The sequence below is a fragment of the Astyanax mexicanus genome, chromosome 19, assembly GCF_023375975.1.
Source record: "Astyanax mexicanus isolate ESR-SI-001 chromosome 19, AstMex3_surface, whole genome shotgun sequence".
In the NCBI taxonomy this organism is placed as follows: Eukaryota; Metazoa; Chordata; class Actinopteri; order Characiformes; family Acestrorhamphidae; genus Astyanax; species Astyanax mexicanus.
Window position 1 is genome coordinate 40,632,501 of NC_064426.1, and position 18,030 is coordinate 40,650,530.

Below are 18,030 nucleotides of genomic sequence, written 5' to 3' on the forward strand. Positions count from 1 at the left end.
AAAAAGTGTAATATTGGCACTCGGCAGGACTGTAGTACTGCAGATCAGCACAGCAGTGCCAATATAACATGTTATAGCACGAACCTTGTGTGAGTGAATTATTGCTTGTGATTATACCACAGTTCCATTAAAACTGTCTATTGAAAGATTTTGACTTAAAGAGGAGGAGAAAATATGATCTGATTATGGTTATAAAAACTTCGCCAAGTAAAATAGTTCCATTACTGCTCTGTTCGTAGCTGCGCTGTAAGCTCTGCGTTATCGGCCATTTCAGTCAAAATTGTGGAATTCTGAGCGTACTGTAAATAAACAGAAGCCCTTTAGTCACCCGAATAAACAAGTTTTTTAAAAGAAAAATCTTTGTAGATTAAAATCCAGCACTTGTCCAGTTTTGTTTATTTTGGTTAAATAACCCTGGTGGTTTTTAATCACAGTTTTTTTTCATGCATCTTGGCATCATGTTCTCCTCCTCCACCAGTCTTACACACTGCTTTTGGATAACTTTATGCTGCTTTAATCCTGGTGCAAAAATTCAAGCAGTTCAGTTTGGTGGTTTGATGGCTTGTGATCATCCATCTTCCTCTTGATTATATTCCAGAGGTTTTTAATTTGGAAAAAAACAAAGAGACTCATCATTTTTAAGTGGTTTCTTTTTTCCAGAGCTGTATATATGTGTATATATATATATATATATATATATACACTTTTGTTTGTCTTTGTTATCAGGGAAAACTGTAGGTTTAAATAGGGCTACAAGTCTTATAGTGAGCATCTGGCTTAAACTAACAGTTGTGGCTCGTCTGCTCCTGCTACAGCCAGCCGGGCGCTACAATAACGGAGGAGAAGCGTATAAACATTCACATTTACCTTATTACCCAGCAGCATCAGGACCACATCCTGCTGAGCATACTCATGAATCTCTGACAGCCAGGCCTGCAGGGAGAGAGAGAGAGAGAGAGAGAGAGAGAGAGAGAGAGAGAGAGAGATGGAGAGAGCACAATAAAGGCTGGGTTATAAATAGTTGCAGCAATGAAAACAAATGCATGGCAATGTGAAAAAAGCAGGAGGGAAATAAACCAAAGCTTCATTGCAGAAATCACCCAATCACCTCCTCTGAATTACATGTGAAATCAGACTCCGCCTCTTTTTCAACTATCACCAATCAAGGCAGCACCTTTAATTCAGTGTTTTTTCATTATTTAAAAATGTCCTGCAATGTAGATTAACAGTAAATTTATCCAAACTATGAAGGAAAACATGTAATTATTAGTATTATTAGTAGTATTATTAGTAGTAAGTAAAAAGTGCTAAACAAACCAAAATATGTTTTTTTTACATTAATATGTTTATATGTTTTTATCCCCAATTTACACTGCCAATTACCCAAACCACTCATTAGGACTCCCCCTATCACTGGTCCCCAATCACTCCCCCCAAGCTAGCACATGCCTCGTCCGATACATGTGAAGCCAGACTCCGCCTCTTTTTCCCTTTTCTGGTGCTGATGCTGAACAGTGCTAACGCTCGGAGGAAAACGCAGCGACTCTGGTGGTTCTGATACATCAGCTCACAGATGCAGCCCTGTGCTGATCCACATCACCCTAGTAGTGATGAGAAAGAGCGCCATCTACTGTACCCACCCAGAGAGAGAGCAAGACCAATTGTGTGTGCTCTCTCTCAGGGCTCTGGCAGCTGATGGCAAGCTGCATGACCAGGATTCGTACCAAACGACGAACTCGTTGTAAAGTAGTGAAGAGGTAGAGTTACAGGTATACAGTGAATAGTGAATATTTGATTAATGTTCTAATCCAGATTATGAGAAGCAACAACTAAACTACTCAACTAAATAAATTAAAGCAAAAAAGAACATCCAAAACTTTGTTATGAGGATGAAACTGGCACTCATCAGGAGTGCCATATGAAAGTCCAGGAAGAGCAAGAGTTCCCTCTGTTGTACAGGATAAGTTTATCAGAGTTACCAGCCTCAGAAACCACACGAGATAAGAGAGTATTTTTTGTTTTTTAATACTTTTAAGTCACTGTCACGTCTGGTGCTGTTAGCTCCTCTGTCCCTTCCACACCCAGCTCTAACGGAGGTTCTCAGGTCAACAACTACATTACCCAGAATGCACCACCCGCTGACATCACGCACTCACCTGATCACGTGACACCTCACCTGCTTCCTCCAGGAAGTCCTGAATACTGATTACTGGCACTATAAAAGAGCACTCCACACAAACACCCACGCCGCGTATTGTAGGTTCTCCTCATTACAAAGCGTTCTATATCTCTTGTCTCAGTTTATCTTGTGTATGACCTTGCTTTTGTTTTCTCGACGCCGATTATTGCCTTTGCCTCTGATATTGGATTGCTTGTGTATTACCTGGACTGTGTTTTCACTACTGCCTCTTGGATTACCTCTGCTGCTGGATCTCTCGTGTATGAACTCTGGACTGTCTCAGGTTTATGGTATGGTTTTGTCTACATTGCTCTGGTTTCTGGTGATTAACTGTTTTCTGTATCAACCACGTATTACATCTGTTTATTTTTATCAGTATCTGCACGTGTCTGCAATTCTGTGCTCATCATGACAGTCACTACATAATTCCTTATGTGTTCCTTTACAGTCTAACTTACTTCACTATTCATTTACTATGTAGTAAAACAAATTAAATTTTTTTTTTTTGTGAACAATTGTTTTTATTGTTTTTCTTTCTTTTTTTTAAACAACCACCCACAATTCCCTCCCCCCTTTCCTGACAGCCCCACCCAGATGTATCAATATACTTTCGCCTCTAAAGAGAAGAAAAAAAAAAAAAAATAATAATAATAATAATAATAATAAATAAATAATAATAATAAAATAAAATAAATGTATAACAGCTCCAGCAATTAGTCATAACCGTCCACTTTTGAAAGTTCACTTTGGTACAAAAAGCAGCTTCACCTTTTCAAAGGCGTCCCGCCACCTTCTCCATGTCCTGGCTTTGGCACCATGTATCCGGGCTGTTGATAGCTGGATGGATATTATGTCCAGTAAGGTTTGAGTCCAAATATTTCTGCACATCTTAGAGACCGAATTTGGGGTGTCATCACCCTGTAAAATTAACTTGCGCAAAGGATGTATGGGTAGCTTTGTGTTTGTTAAAACCCCATTAGCACGAAGTGCTGATCTAATTCGTAAATACATATAAAAAGAAGTATTCGGTATATCAAATTGAGATTGAAGGTCCTGAAAAGACTTTAGGCCTTCATCACTGTATACATCATTAAATGTTTTAATGTGTCTCTGAGACCACTGCGGGCAGCAAAAAGGAGCATTTACTGAAAGATTATAATTGTAAAAAAGTGGGGAATGACGATGCCATTTTACAACTGATCCAGTCAGTTTCTCTATGGTTCTCCATGTGGATATTAAGTATGATATTATAGGGCCAAAACGTAATTTACATTGTCTGATAGATATGCCACTAAATATCAAAAACAAATTAATAATTGTAATAAACATTAAATAAGAATGTTTGTTCAAAAATGATAATAATTAAGTATACAGATAAACAGATGCAGGACTATTATCAGTTAAGCTCATATATGCTGTATTCTGTATCTGAGCTCAGGTTCTTCAGAGGTTTTTCAGAGGTGACATTTTTTCTCTGAAGGCAGATCTTCAGATGTTCTGAGTCTCTCAGATGCATCTCAAATCCATGTGCATTAACTATAGAACAGAGGAGGAACGAGGAGACCTGCAGCCTTCATCCTCTCAGCTCCATCATCATCATCATCATCATCATCATCATCATCATCATCATCATCATCATCTTCTTCTTCCTCTCAGCTCCATCATCATCATCATCTTCATCCTCTCAGCTCCATCATCATCATCATCATCATCATCCTCTCAGCTCCATCATCATCATCATCATCATCTTCTTCCTCTCAGCTCCATCATCATCACCATCATCATCATCATCTTCTTCCTCTCAGCTCCATCATCATCATCATCATCTTCTTCCTCTCAGCTCCATCATCATCATCTTCATCCTCTCAGCTCCATCATCATCATCATCATCATCTTCTTCCTCTCAGCTCCATCATCATCATCATCATCATCATCATCTTCATCCTCTCAGCTCCATCATCATCATCATCATCATCATCATCATCTTCTTCCTCTCAGCTCCATCATCATCACCATCATCATCATCATCTTCTTCCTCTCAGCTCCATCATCATCATCTTCATCCTCTCAGCTCCATCATCATCATCATCATCATCTTCTTCCTCTCAGCTCCATCATCATCATCATCATCATCATCATCTTCATCCTCTCAGCTCCATCATCATCATCATCATCATCATCATCATCTTCATCCTCTCAGCTCCATCATCATCATCATCATCATCATCATCATCATCATCATCATCATCATCACCATCATCATCATCATCTTCTTCCTCTCAGCTCCATCATCATCATCATCATCTTCATCCTCTCAGCTCCATCATCATCTTCATCATCATCATCATCTTCATCCTCGCAGCTCCATCATCATCATCATCATCATCTTTTTCCTCTCAGCTCCATCATCATCATCATCTTCTTCCTCTCAGCTCCATCATCATCATCATCATCATCATCATCATCATCATCTTCTTCTTCTCAGCTCCATCATCATCATCATCATCATCATCATCTTCTTCCTCTCAGCTCCATCATCATCACCATCATCATCATCATCTTCTTCCTCTCAGCTCCATCATCACCATCATCATCATCATCTTCTTCCTCTCAGCTCCATCATCATCATCATCATCATCTTCCTCTCAGCTCCATCATCATCATCATCTTCAACATCATCATCATCATCATCATCATCATCATCATCATCTTCCTCTCAGCTCCATCATCATCACCATCATCATCAACATCATCATCATCATCATCTTCCTCTCAGCTCCATCATCATCACCATCATCATCATCATCATCATCATCATCATCTTCTTCCTCTCAGCTCCATCATCATCATCATCATCATCATCATCATCATCATCATCTTCTTCCTCTCAGCTCCATCATCATCATCATCATCATCATCATCTTCTTCCTCTCAGCTTCATCATCATCATCATCATCATCATCATCATCTTCATCCTCTCAGCTCCATCATCATCATCATCATCATCATCATCTTCTTCCTCTCAGCTCCATCATCATCATCATCTTCTTCCTCTCAGCTCCATCATCATCATCATCTTCATCCTCTCAGCTCCATCATCATCATCATCATCATCATCTTCCTCTCAGACTGACGCTATACCAGTGACCAGGTCCTGACATGATACACCAAACTAGACATTATCTATACTTCACTGGTGTACCACAGATACCATAGCAACGCCTTAGCAACCACATAGCAACCACTACGGATACCATAGCAACACCTTAGCAACCACCTAGCAATTGCTAAGCAACCAGCTAGCAACACACAGCAAATAGCACCCACCACATATACCATAGAAACACCTTAGCAACTACCCAGCAACACTTTAGCAACCACTATGGATACCATAGCAACACCTTAGCAACCACTTAGCTACACCATGGCAAGCACCACGGATACCATAGCAACACCTTAGCAACCACCTAGTAACATTTTAGCAACCACCTAGCAACCACGTAGCAATGCCATAGCAGCCAACATGGATACCGTAGCAATACCTTAGCAACCACCCAGCAGCCAATTAGCTACACCAAAGCAAGCACCATGGATACAATAGCAACACCTTAGCAACCACCTAGCAACCACTTAGCTACACCATAGCAAGCACCACAGATACCGTAGCAACACCTTAGCAACCACCTAGTAACACCTTAGCAACCACCTAGCAACCACTTAGCAATGCCATTACAGCCACCACGGATACCGTAGCAACACCTTAGCAACCACCTAGTATCACCTTAGCAATCCCCTAGCAACTACTTAGCAACACCATAGCAATCACTGTGGATACCATAGCAACACCTTAGCAACCCTCTTGGATACCATTGCAACACCTTTGCAACCACCTAGTAACACCTTAGCATCCACCTAGCAACACCATAGCAATCACCACGAATATCATAGCAACAACTTAGCAACAGCCTAGTAAAACCTTAGCAACCACATAGCAACCACTTCGCAACACCATTGCAGACGTATGTAGCCTAGTATGAAGATGATCCGTGCAGAGACTCAAGAGAACTCCAGACTCCAAACTCCAGTCCAACTAATATAACTTTAACTTTAATATATTTACATTCTTCTGTATGTAAAATTTATTTTTTCCCCTTAAATTACTTTTACTTTTATACTTTAAGTAGTTTTGAAACCAGTACTTTTCCTTTACACTTTTACTTAAAGAGTAAAAAGCTTGAGTTTATATTTATTTAACTTCTACAGAAGTATTTTATTAAATAATAGTATCTATACTATCTTTACTACAGAGTAATTACAGAGTAATGAATGAATGAGATACTTTTCATGACAGGGTGATCTCCTGGCCGTTTCTGACTAAGCTGTACAGCCCTGAATCTGCACTTCACATGAAACAAACTGCTTAAATCAGGAAACTGGATGAAAGAATGATTCTTCTGTGATCCTTTTTAAAGCTCCAACGCACAGAGAATAATTTATAACAGACCCTCTTGAGTCTGCAAGTCGGGCATTGTTTTTGAACCCAGCCAGACTATATTTTATACTATATTATATCTGAGCCAACTGAACTTGCAACTCAAGACCAAAGTCTGAATTAAAGTAACTGCTCTGTAATTAATCTACAGTTACAGTAGATACAGAATCACCAGCACTGTAATCTGTTGTACCCGTACTGCTCTGTAATTAATCTACAGTTACAGTAGATACAGAATCACCAGCACTGTAATCTGTTGTACCCATACTGCTCTGTAATTAATCTACAGTTACAGTAGATACAGAATCACCAGCACTGTAATCTGTTGTACCCATACTGCTCTGTAATTAATCTGCAGTTACAGTAGATACAGAATCACCAGCACTGTAATCTGTTGTACCCGTACTGCTCTGTAATTAATCTACAGTTACAGTAGATACAGAATCACCAGCACCGTAATCTGTTGTACCTGTACTGCTCTGTAATTAATCTACAGTTACAGTAGATACAGAATCACCAGCACCGTAATCTGTTGTACCCGTACTGCTCTGTAATTAATCTACAGTTACAGTAGATACAGAATCACCAGCACCGTAATCTGTTGTAATCCAAATTAAAAACCTCTGGAACATAATCAAGAGGAAGATGGACGATCACAAACCATCAAACCACCAAACTGAACTGCTTGAATTTTTGCACCAGGAGTAAAGCAGCATAAAGTTATCCAAAAGCAGTGTGTAAGACTGGTGGAGGAGAACATGATGCCAAAATGCATGAAAAGAACTGTGATTAAAAACCAGGGTTATTCCACCAAATATTGATTTCTGAACTCTTAAAACTTTATGAATATGAACTTGTTTTCTTTGTATTATTTGAGGTCTGAAAGCTCTGCATCTTTTTTTTTGTTATTTCAGACATTTCTCATTTTCTGTAAATAAGTGCTCTAAATGAGAATATTTTTATTTGTAATTTGGGAGAAATGTTGTCTGTAGTTTATAGAATAAAACAACAATGTTCATTTTACTCAAACATAAACCTATAAATAGCAAAATCTTTTTTTCAGAGCTGTATAAGCTAGACTACATTTAAGATTTCACTTGCTAATATAAAATATTATCACTCTCACTACTCTCACATTAGATGAGCAGATGAGAACACGCTTCCAGAGACTCGTCTATTTTCTGTGCAACGTGGGACTCTTCTCCTCTCGCATGTTCGCCACCTCGCCCACTATCTGTGGGTATTATGGGTAAAACAGGCCCTGCGTCTCCTGCACTTCCAGCTCATTGTGCTGTGATTGGCACAGTAAAAGCCTTTTCAGCAGAGAACATTACATAGCGCTGCTCCTGCGCCGAACACCGAGCACACGGAGCACGCCGAGCGCCGCCGCTATTAAATCAATTACAGCCGCCGCTGCAGCCGAGCTTCATTACAGCCGGCCTGTAAAAACAGAGCTGAGCTTCACGCCTCGCGCTGCTCTGTGTTTGTGTGTTAATATGTGGAGCTACAGGTCTATAATTATGGTCTGTTTATAAAGCGACGGCAGTCTGAGGGGATTAGACTCGTACGGTATGGAAATCGGGGACTGTGTCAGGTTTTAGATGGTCAATTAGTTGGTGTGAAGTCATACTTAGAGCTACACAGAGAAAAAATAGTGTTAGACAGCAAAATCAACATCAGAGAACATTATAAGAACATTTAGAACTTTTAGAGAATGTTATAAAAAGGGATTCAGTAAGGTTAGCCTGTACTGACCAAAGACTGTAAAAAAGATGGACGCCGTGTCGCCGTTCCCATTCATTGAATGAAAATGAAGCCAAAATCTTCCTCCATGTTGCCGATCCTGATACCCGAGTCTGTAGAGCGCAGTAGAGACCAGAGGAGGGAGAAAGACTCATTTAAATAACTCCGCCCCTGAGGGCTGCCTCGAGGTCACAGGCTGCAGAGCGGAGCGGAGCTGACGGTCTGTTATTGGTCCCACCCATAACCAGCCCTTTTACAATAACCACACCTTTTTGAATAGAGCTGAATAACGTTTTTAAAAACGAATTCTGTGGGGATATAAAAATATGACAATATAAGCAGAGGCTACACTAGCTGCTGCATTTAAATAATGGAGGTAGAATTACAGTATATTGGAAAAAAAACGTGATTGAAAGTTGTCTGTTTTGCCATTGGGGATTTGCTATGGGGATGGGTGGGGTTACACAGCTTTCTGAAACCGAACAGCAGGGGGCGCCCGACCTGTGGTGGCTTCACTTTTGAGAGACGATGCTCTGTCCAGCTATATACAGTCTATGGTACTGACAGAGAACAAACGTTCCAGAAATGTTCTGAAAACTTGTAACATAGTTATAATTTGAATCACAATATTATTAGAATACATAGTTTCTCACATAACGTTTATAGAACATCTTTGTTAGCTGATTTGCTCACGCAAAAAACGTCACAAGTTTTTAGCATTTAGCTGTGAATGTTACGTTAGAAACATTCTGAAAATGTGTGACATAATAATAATTTGCATCACAACGTTATTAGAACGTTTCTCACGTAAAGTTCCTGGAACATTATTTCTGTAAAATTACAGGCTAACCTTCCTGGAACCTTTTCAAGTTTTTAACGTTTAGCAGTGATCGCTACTTGAGAAACATTCTGAAAATGTGTGATGTAAAATGGTGTGCATCACAACGTTATTAGAATGTTTCTCACGTGATGTGCCTGGAACAGTATTTCTGTAACATTACAGGCTAACCTTCCTGAAACCTTTTCAAAACCTTTCTAAACATTCTGATAACGTTCTCTGTTAGTTGGGAGGCTTACACCCAAAAATCAACCTGGTTCTGCAAACCTTTATTATGACACATGTTTTAAATGTGAATGTTACGGTAGAAACATTCTGAAAATGTGTGACCTAATAATGGTTTGCATCACAGTGTTATTAAAATGTTTCTCACGTAAGGTTCACAGCTAGATGAGCACTAACATTTTGGAAACGTTAAAAACGTGTGATGTAAAAATGGTGCAATATTGGTTTGCATAATAATATGATTTGAATCACAGCATTATTAGAACACAGTTTCTCACATAACGTTTGTGAAACATCTTTGTTTGCTGATTTGCTCACGCAAAAACGTCACAAGTTTTTAACAACCTAATAATGGTTTGCATCATAACGTTATTATAATGTTTCTACCATAGGTTTTACAGCTAGATGAGCACTAACATTATGGAAACGTTAAAAAAGTGTGACATAATGGCATAGTAACGTTTTGCGTAATTTTATAATTTGAATCATAATGTTATTAGAACACAGTTTCTCACGTAAGGTTCACAGCTAGACGAGCACTAACATTATGGAAATGTTAAAAACGTTTGACGTTATAATGGTTTGCATCACAACGTTTTCTGAACGTTTCTGAGTTTCACGTCTCGCGCTGCTCTGTGTTTGTGTGTTAATATGTGGAGCTACAGGCCTATAATTATGGTCTGTTTATAAAGCGACGGCAGTCTGAGGGGATTAGACTCGTACGGTATGGAAATCGGGGACTGTGTCAGGTTTTAGATGGTAAATTAGTTGGTGTGAAGTCGTCTGTGTGGCTGTTTTTCAGTTTCCTCTGTTATAGAGCTGCACAGAGCGCAGTAATGGACGCGGCGTAATGGAATGCTCCGGAATCAAACTGCTGATTCAAAGCCAGAGATAAAGGGGCGTCTCAGAACGGAGCTTTTGTTCCCGGACGCTTTGTAAATATGGACTCAGATATGCCGGTTCTTTGCTAGGGGGCTAATAAGGGTCCGGGGATATCGGCCCCGGATTTCGCAGTGGGAGGGGCTTATCCAGTCTCTTAATTAGCGTGGATCTTTATTTAAGGGTCATATTGTGGGAAAATATTCAGCTAATTACGAGCAACCAGTTTAAGTGAAAAAAAAAAAGTGTAAATCCCTATCTGGATATTTCACACTTCTACTCAGTGATAAAACTCTTGCATCTGAGCTGCAAATGAAAAAACAGGAGAACCAGTAAGTTTTTAGGCTTTTTTCTTGGTCACATGACATCACGGTGTTCAGTAGCTCCTCCATTTCCACTCGCTGTTGTGTTTTTAACATAAATCTCTGTGGAAACGGAGCACACCCAAAGTGTAATTACAGTGCTTGGCAGTGGACAAATAGATATTTTGTTTCATTAAATGCGAGGAGACAAAACTCAGAGATGTGCGTCCAGGCGGGACTAAAATTATCGGAGGACCACGAAAAGAGTTCAACGAAAAACAGTAGATAATTCAGCCTGTATTTATAGAGGACGTCTTATGAACATTTATGAAAAAGTGTTTGAAAAATGCATCCCTTCATTTTATACAAAATGTATGTGTCACGTCTTAGCCCTGTCTCATGTCTCTGTGTGTGTCCCACGTGACCTGTGCCCCTGTGCTCTGTCTCAGTACTTTTCCATGTGTTTCTCATTTGTAGCTCCGCCCCTGCCCCAGGTGTTTCCAATTCTAGTGTGTTTCCTGTTTGTTAAATAGCCCTCCTCTGCCACTTTGTCTCCGTCGGTCTTTGCACCTTCACCTGTCGTTTGTCTCTCTCAGTGTTTAATAGCTTTTCTCAGTGTTTCCTTGTCTCCTATAGCCTTAGTTCCTTGTTTCTTGTTTATTTCTTGTTTTCTCGTTTATAGTTATTTTCCTTGTTTATTTCTAGTTTCTTCCCTTGTATATATTCCCTGTTTATTTATTATCTTTATCTCTTGTTGGCTTAGCTTATGTTCTTTTGTTTCACTGGTTTGTTTTGGTTTTTGGTTATTCGTTTATCTTTGTTACATGTTTACTTGTTCCTCGTTTCCTTGTTTCTTTGTTATTTATTTAATAAATTATTTATTTATTTCGCCCTTACCTGCACTTGTGTCCGCTTTCCTCGTCACCCTGCCTGGGTATTCCTGACAGTATGATTGTTCTCCCTCAGTTCTTTTTCGTGTTCAGTGACAGAAATCTAAGAGCATTTAAAGCAGCCCAGGTAGGATTTTCTTTATTTTTGATCTTTTTAAAGAAGTAAAATTACAGCTTGAAACTCACTGCAGCGCTGCATTGAGGTGTAGTAGGAGGAATAGCGGTGCTCTCGTGTCTGTGCCGGAGCTCCTCTGAGCTCAAACCAGACTCTGTAAGTTTTCCGAGGCGGCCGCGACCAACGCTCGCGAGAACTGCGACCTGCTTTCCGACCTTTAGTTCTAACAGTTCTACAAGGACTACTGGTTAAACTGAACAACTGAAAATAGATTTTTCCTAAGTTTGGTATTCCATTACTCCGAAATGATACAGTAATATCTCTTGAAATATATCCTGAATACATAAGAAAGAGAGCATTAAGAAAAAAATTAGTGGTGTGATATGATAACCCTTTGATTTTCATGTTTTATAGGACTTCAAACTCTTCTTATTTTTCAGTATTACTACTCGAAACATACATAATGAACACAACTGGCAATGTTCTGTTTTACAGATTGTTTTTCTGGTGTGCATTTGATTATTAGACCCAGAAAAGTATGTATATTTAGTGGTAAAATAAGCTCCGCTCTGCACAGGGCTTTTTTGGTGTATTTAATGTGTATTTCCGTACAAAGCCCAGGTCTGGTCTAGGGTTAGCATGGTTAGCATTAATCGCTTGGTATCTTCAGTCAGTCAGACGCACATAAAGATAAAAGAATAAGATGTATGTTTTACAGTATCTGCTGCTATGTGTTCTCAGTGTAAAGCTGTATCTACAGAAGCAGCATCTTCTCAGGTACTCAGACTTTAGCGAGGTTTTTCCCTTCAAACCGACGTAAAACTGTCATGTCAGCCCTGAATCGGCTTAGCGCGCCGCAGCTTTGCACGCACTGCTTTGAAGAAAGCATGCAGCGTGAGTACAGGTTCTGTACTGTACCCGAATAATAGCTTTCCCTCCGTTTCATCATCCGCAGGATTAGCCAGGCCGCTAACGCTCGGGACGCTCGTCTATTAAAGCCCAAGGTGAGGAGATCAGCGTCTCCATTCAAAGCTATCAGCGGAGAACACAGCTCAGCAGGTACGCGCCGGGGGACGCGCCGGTGTACACACAGGACCTGACACTGAGACTGAGACTGCGTGAAGAATGGATTGAGGACGGATGTAAAGTAGCGGACGGATGAAAGGAGCCTGTGTCGCTTGTCTGAGGACAAATATGGCTAAATAATGTTGTAACACACTGTCAACATCAAGTGTCTCGTCTCTCAGGAGGACGGGGAATTTTACCCTGGTGCTGTTGAGTTAATGTTGAGTTAATCTCAGCTCATACTTCAGGATTATTACTCTGCACTGAAGAATCCCATAGGAAAAGTTCGATTCTAGTCAAAACTAGTGGTTAAATAAATAAGAGAGCACTTAAAAATGATGAGTTTCTCTGATTTTACCAAATTGAAAACCTCTGGAATATAATTAAGAGGAAGATGGATGATCACAAGCCATCAAACCACCAAACTGAACTGCTTGATTTTTTTGCACCAGGAGTAAAGCAGCATAAAGTTATCCAAAAGCAGTGTGTAAGACTGGTGGAGGAGGAGAACATGATGCCAAGATGCACAAAAAAACTGTGATTAAAAAACAGGATTATTCCACCAAATGTTATTTTCTGACCTATTAAAACTTTATGAATATGAACTTGTTTTATTTGCATTATTTGAGGTCTGACATTTATTGCAAATAAATGCTCTAAATGAGAATATTTTTGTTTGGAATTTGGGAGAAATGTTGAAATATTGTCTGTGGTTTACAGAATAAAACAACAATGTTAATTTTACTCAAACATAAACCTATAAATAGCAAAATCAGAGAAACTGATTCAGAAACTGAAGTGCTCTCTTCATTTTTTTACAGAGTTATACTTTAGAGTATTTTTGTGATGATGTTTTTGGCCTACTTTAGCAATATAGTGTGTCTTTGCTATCGTAACGATGGGAAAAGTACCAAATCTCTTAACATAAGCAATAAGCAATAAGAGAATTAGTTTTTAATGTAATATTCAGTAAACCAAGCCAGGTGCACTCTGACCTAGTGGTATTGCTATTTTAACAGTGCAGCTACCTGGACATGTCCCAACACTTCTCAGCAGAGAAAACTTTAAATTGTTTCTGTTTATTGCTTATGTAAAACTTTGCATAGCTACCAATAGGCAGGATATATGGGCTAGCAAACTAATACCCACCACCTTCCAGAGAAGAGGAGCAAAAATAGATTTAAAAAAAAAACAATTACAGTTATCTGCCTCCTTTCGTTCTGCTTAAAATGATGTATATTAACTAGAAAATATATATACCTAAGCTTTTATTTTAACAATAACAACTCTTAACGTGATATCGCTGCCTGATAATGTGTATAATAATTCATATCCTTGGTAGTATACAACAACTCAGTTCTTGATGCTGTCCTCCGGATGGACGGTGGTTTCTGGTTGAGAGTAGGCTGTGTGTGATTGGCTGCTGCTTCTCACCAGTGTGTGTGTGGAAGAGTGTTGAGTGTAAAGCATCCTTGGGTGTCTAGAAAGGCTCTATGTAAGTATAACTTCATTCATTCAGAGAGTCAAATTCTGCCTCTTTTACAATTTCCCAAATGTAGCACGATTGGGTAGCATCGTAATTTTTTTTGGTGGACGATATATCGTCCCAGAAATTATTGCGATAAACGATATTATTGTTATTTTAGGATTTTAATGCATGTTAAATTCCACTGACATAATGATAATATAATAATTACAGTAATCATGTTGCAGTCTACTCTGTATAATAAATACATCAGAAAATATCATGATTATTATATCACAATATTATTGCGATCATTTCCATTTATTGTACGATAAGTCAATATAATGTAATTATTGTAACAGGCCTACTTATAGCCAAGTTAGTGTTTTTTTATATAATTCTCTTCTTTTCTTTAAAAGTGTCTTATCAGGCTTCTATTTTACTGTAAAAAAGAATAGTTTTTTAATCCTCTACCTGGTTAAATTAAAGGTTTAATTAATAAAAACACATGCAGAGTGTCTGAGATGTGCTCTGAGGGTTAGATGTTGTGAACACGTCGGAATGTAAATGTAATGCTAGTGTGAAAAAACGAGATACACCTGATTTCTCACGTTGATTTTACACCTTTTCCCCCGTGGTGTGTAAACTGATGCTCAGGGTCGTGAGAGTCTCCTGCAGATCCGCAGCAGTCGACTGTCAGATGGTGGGTGTTTTGTTTACGGCTACAAGGCTACAGGAACTCCCCTGCTAACGAGTGCTTAATTACTGCCTGCTCGTTTATTTAGCCTGTGCCATCAGGCCATGATTCCCTCTCTCTCTTTCTCTCTCTCTCAACCAACCAATCTCACAAGTGTTGCAATGCAAATATATAATATTAAAGTTAGAACACGGTAGGTCTACAGGCTAAAAACAAAACACGTTCATGCAGTTCTTTACTCAAAATCACTCTTACATAAAAAAAAATCTCTCCAGCTCTCTTTTTACCCTTTTTTTCCAGTTTCAGACCTTTCAGTTTAAGGGCTCTGTCACTTTTAAGCAAATAAAAGTCTGCTGACTTGCCACAGACAGTAGGTATAGATCCCACCCTCAGAAGAAGTCTGCTAGCTGTGTATAATCCTGCTGTGTACTCTGATATGGCATTTCTTCAGTTGATCTTGGATCTAGTGGGCGGGGCTCTAGCAGCGGTTGATGGGTGAGGGGTGGAGCCAGAGTGGTTCTATGCAGATTTACTTATTGTGACATCACAATAAAGGAGGAGCATCCAAACACCTGATAGAAGCAAATGATTCCCAACAACAAACTCTTTCAGCTTATTCACAGAAAACAAATTCCACATAAATTAAACACTGAAATTCTAATAAATGGTTTAATGATATTATGGGATGTAGAGGGAGAACTATTTCAATATACAAATTTTCTAATCTTTCTTTAAGTTACATTGTTTTTAACATTTATAATCATATATAATTATTTTCTCAAACTTTATAACTCCCTGAAAGGCAGAAATTGGTGTATATTAAATAAAAATAAAATTAAGCAGAGAAAACAAATATATTATAAATATTTTGGGTCCATACTGTCCAAACTCAAATAAAAATCAAAGGAAATTTAAATATAAAAGCATATTACTCTTATTTTGTTGGAAAAAGTAAGAGACCACTTCAGTTTCTGAATCACTTTCTCTGATTTTGCTATTTATAGGTTTATGTTTGAGTAAAATGAACATTGTAGTTTTATTCTATAAACTACAGACAACATTTCTCCCAAATTCTAAATTAAAATATTCTCATTTAGAGCATTTATTTACAGAAAATGAGAAATGGCTGAAATAACAAAAAAGAAGCAGAGCTTTCAGACCTCAAATAATACAAAGAAAAGAGTTTTCAGAGTTCAGAAATCAATATTTGGTGGAATAACCCTGGTTTTTAATCACAGTTTTTTCATGCATCTTAGCATCATGTTCTCCTCCACCAGTCTTACACACTGCTTTTGGATAACTTTATGCTGCTTTACTCCTGGTGCAAAAATTCAAGCAGTTCAGTTTGGTGGTTTGATGGCTTGTGATCATCCAGCTTCCTCTTGATTATATTCCAGAGGTTTTCTTATCATTTTAAGTGGTATCTTATTTTTTTCAGAGCTGTATATAGAGCGGTGCTTCTAAAATTTCCTATTTCTTTTATTTGACTGCAGACAATTTTTCTATTTTGTAATACAAATCCATTACTGCATTTCAGATCTTTTTGGGGTCTAAAGCATTTTTCAAACTATAAAACAACTGTTATACTTATTACACAATTTATAATGAATCATACTCGTACACAGATTGAAGTTTTCACTGTTGATTAAACCCAAAACATTAGATTGTGTCAGAAACAGTAAAGCCAGTATAGCATAGTAAAACCGTCAGTATTAAAGGTCAAATCCCACAAACACCATCTGCCACGAGCTCACCACAGAAGGCTAAACTCAACGCCGTGCTACAGAGCTCCAGTCCAATGTTGACTCCAGTTCCACATATGGCGCTGTCTGTGGTAAGACTGAGTGTGCCAGTGAGTCAGAGACTGCTTTCCTGGCTGATATTCAGTAAACAGGTATGATTGTTTAGATGCAGTTTGGATTTGAGCGAAATTCTCAGCTAAAATAACATTAAAAACGCTTTTATTTGCACTGGATTGGTGTAACACAGGCAAACAGACCAATATAACTCAATATAATATATAAATAAAATATAATTAAGATTATATTCCTCTCTTTTGAGAACTGAAAGAGCTAGTGTTTAGACTTACTTATACCAGTTTATACCATTTGTTAGATCTGCACTCTTCTCCGAGACCATGCATTTGTCTCAGACTGCCTTCATTAAGTTTTGGTCTGATTTGGTCTGGTTTGGGGTTTGTGTGGGTTTGTCCGTTTTGTTGGGTTGGGCTGGTTTGTTTAGGGTCAGTTTGGGTTTAATTGAATTTTGTTGGCTCTGATTTGGTCTGATTCGGTTAGGTTTGGTCTGATTTGGTTTGGTTTGATGGATTTAGTTAGGTTTGGTCTGATTTGGTTTGGTCTGATTTGGTTTAGTCTGATTTGGTTTAGTCTGATTTGGATTGTTTTGGTCTGATTTGGTTTGGTCTGATTTGGTTTGGTCTGATTTGGATTGTTTTGGTCTGATTTGGTTTGGTCTGATTTGGTTTGGTCTGATTTGGTTTAGTCTGATTTGGTTTAGTCTGATTTGGATTGTTTTGGTCTGATTTGGTTTGGTCTGATTTGGTTTGGTCTGATTTGGTTTAGTCTGATTTGGATTGTTTTGGTCTGATTTGGTTTGGTCTGATTTGGTTTGGTCTGATTTGATTCAGTTTGGCCTGATTTGAAAGAAGGCTTGGTATGATTTGGTTAGGTTTGGTCTGATTTGATTTGGTTTGGTCTGATTTGATTTGCTCTGATTTGGATAGGTTTGGTCTGATTTTATTTGGTTTGGTCTGATTTGGCCTGATTTGAGAGAAGGTTTGGTCTGATTTGGTTTGGTTTGGTCTGATTTGGCCTGATTTAGGGAAGGTTTGGTCTGATTTGGTTTGGTTTAGTCTGATTTGATTTGGTTTGCTCTGATTTGGCCTGATTTAGGGAAGGTTTGGTCTGATTTGGTTTAGTCTGATTTGATTTGGTTTGCTCTGATTTGGCCTGATTTAGGGAAGGTTTGGTCTGATTTGGTTTAATCTGATTTGATTTGGTTTGCTCTGATGTGGCCTGATTTAGGGAAGGTTTAGTCTGATTTGGTTCAGTTTGGTCTGATTTGGATTGTTTTGGTCTGATTTGTTTTGGTTTGCTCTGATTTGGATAGGTTTGGTCTGA

The 18,030-nt window shown here is 38.6% G+C and overlaps 1 protein-coding gene across 5 annotated transcripts in view; it reads right to left on the bottom strand.

Annotated features, from left to right (window-relative positions):
* The window catches only part of LOC103030484 (ras-related protein Rab-26), a 148,010-nt gene that overhangs the window by 10,081 nt on the left and 119,899 nt on the right, over window positions 1-18,030 (bottom strand). For all 5 annotated transcript variants that reach the window (XM_049467655.1, XM_049467654.1, XM_049467656.1 and 2 more), the window contains exon 6: window positions 868-933. In XM_049467655.1, the coding sequence (XP_049323612.1) occupies window positions 868-933 (66 nt within the window). The remainder of the gene's footprint in view (window positions 1-867; window positions 934-18,030) is intronic.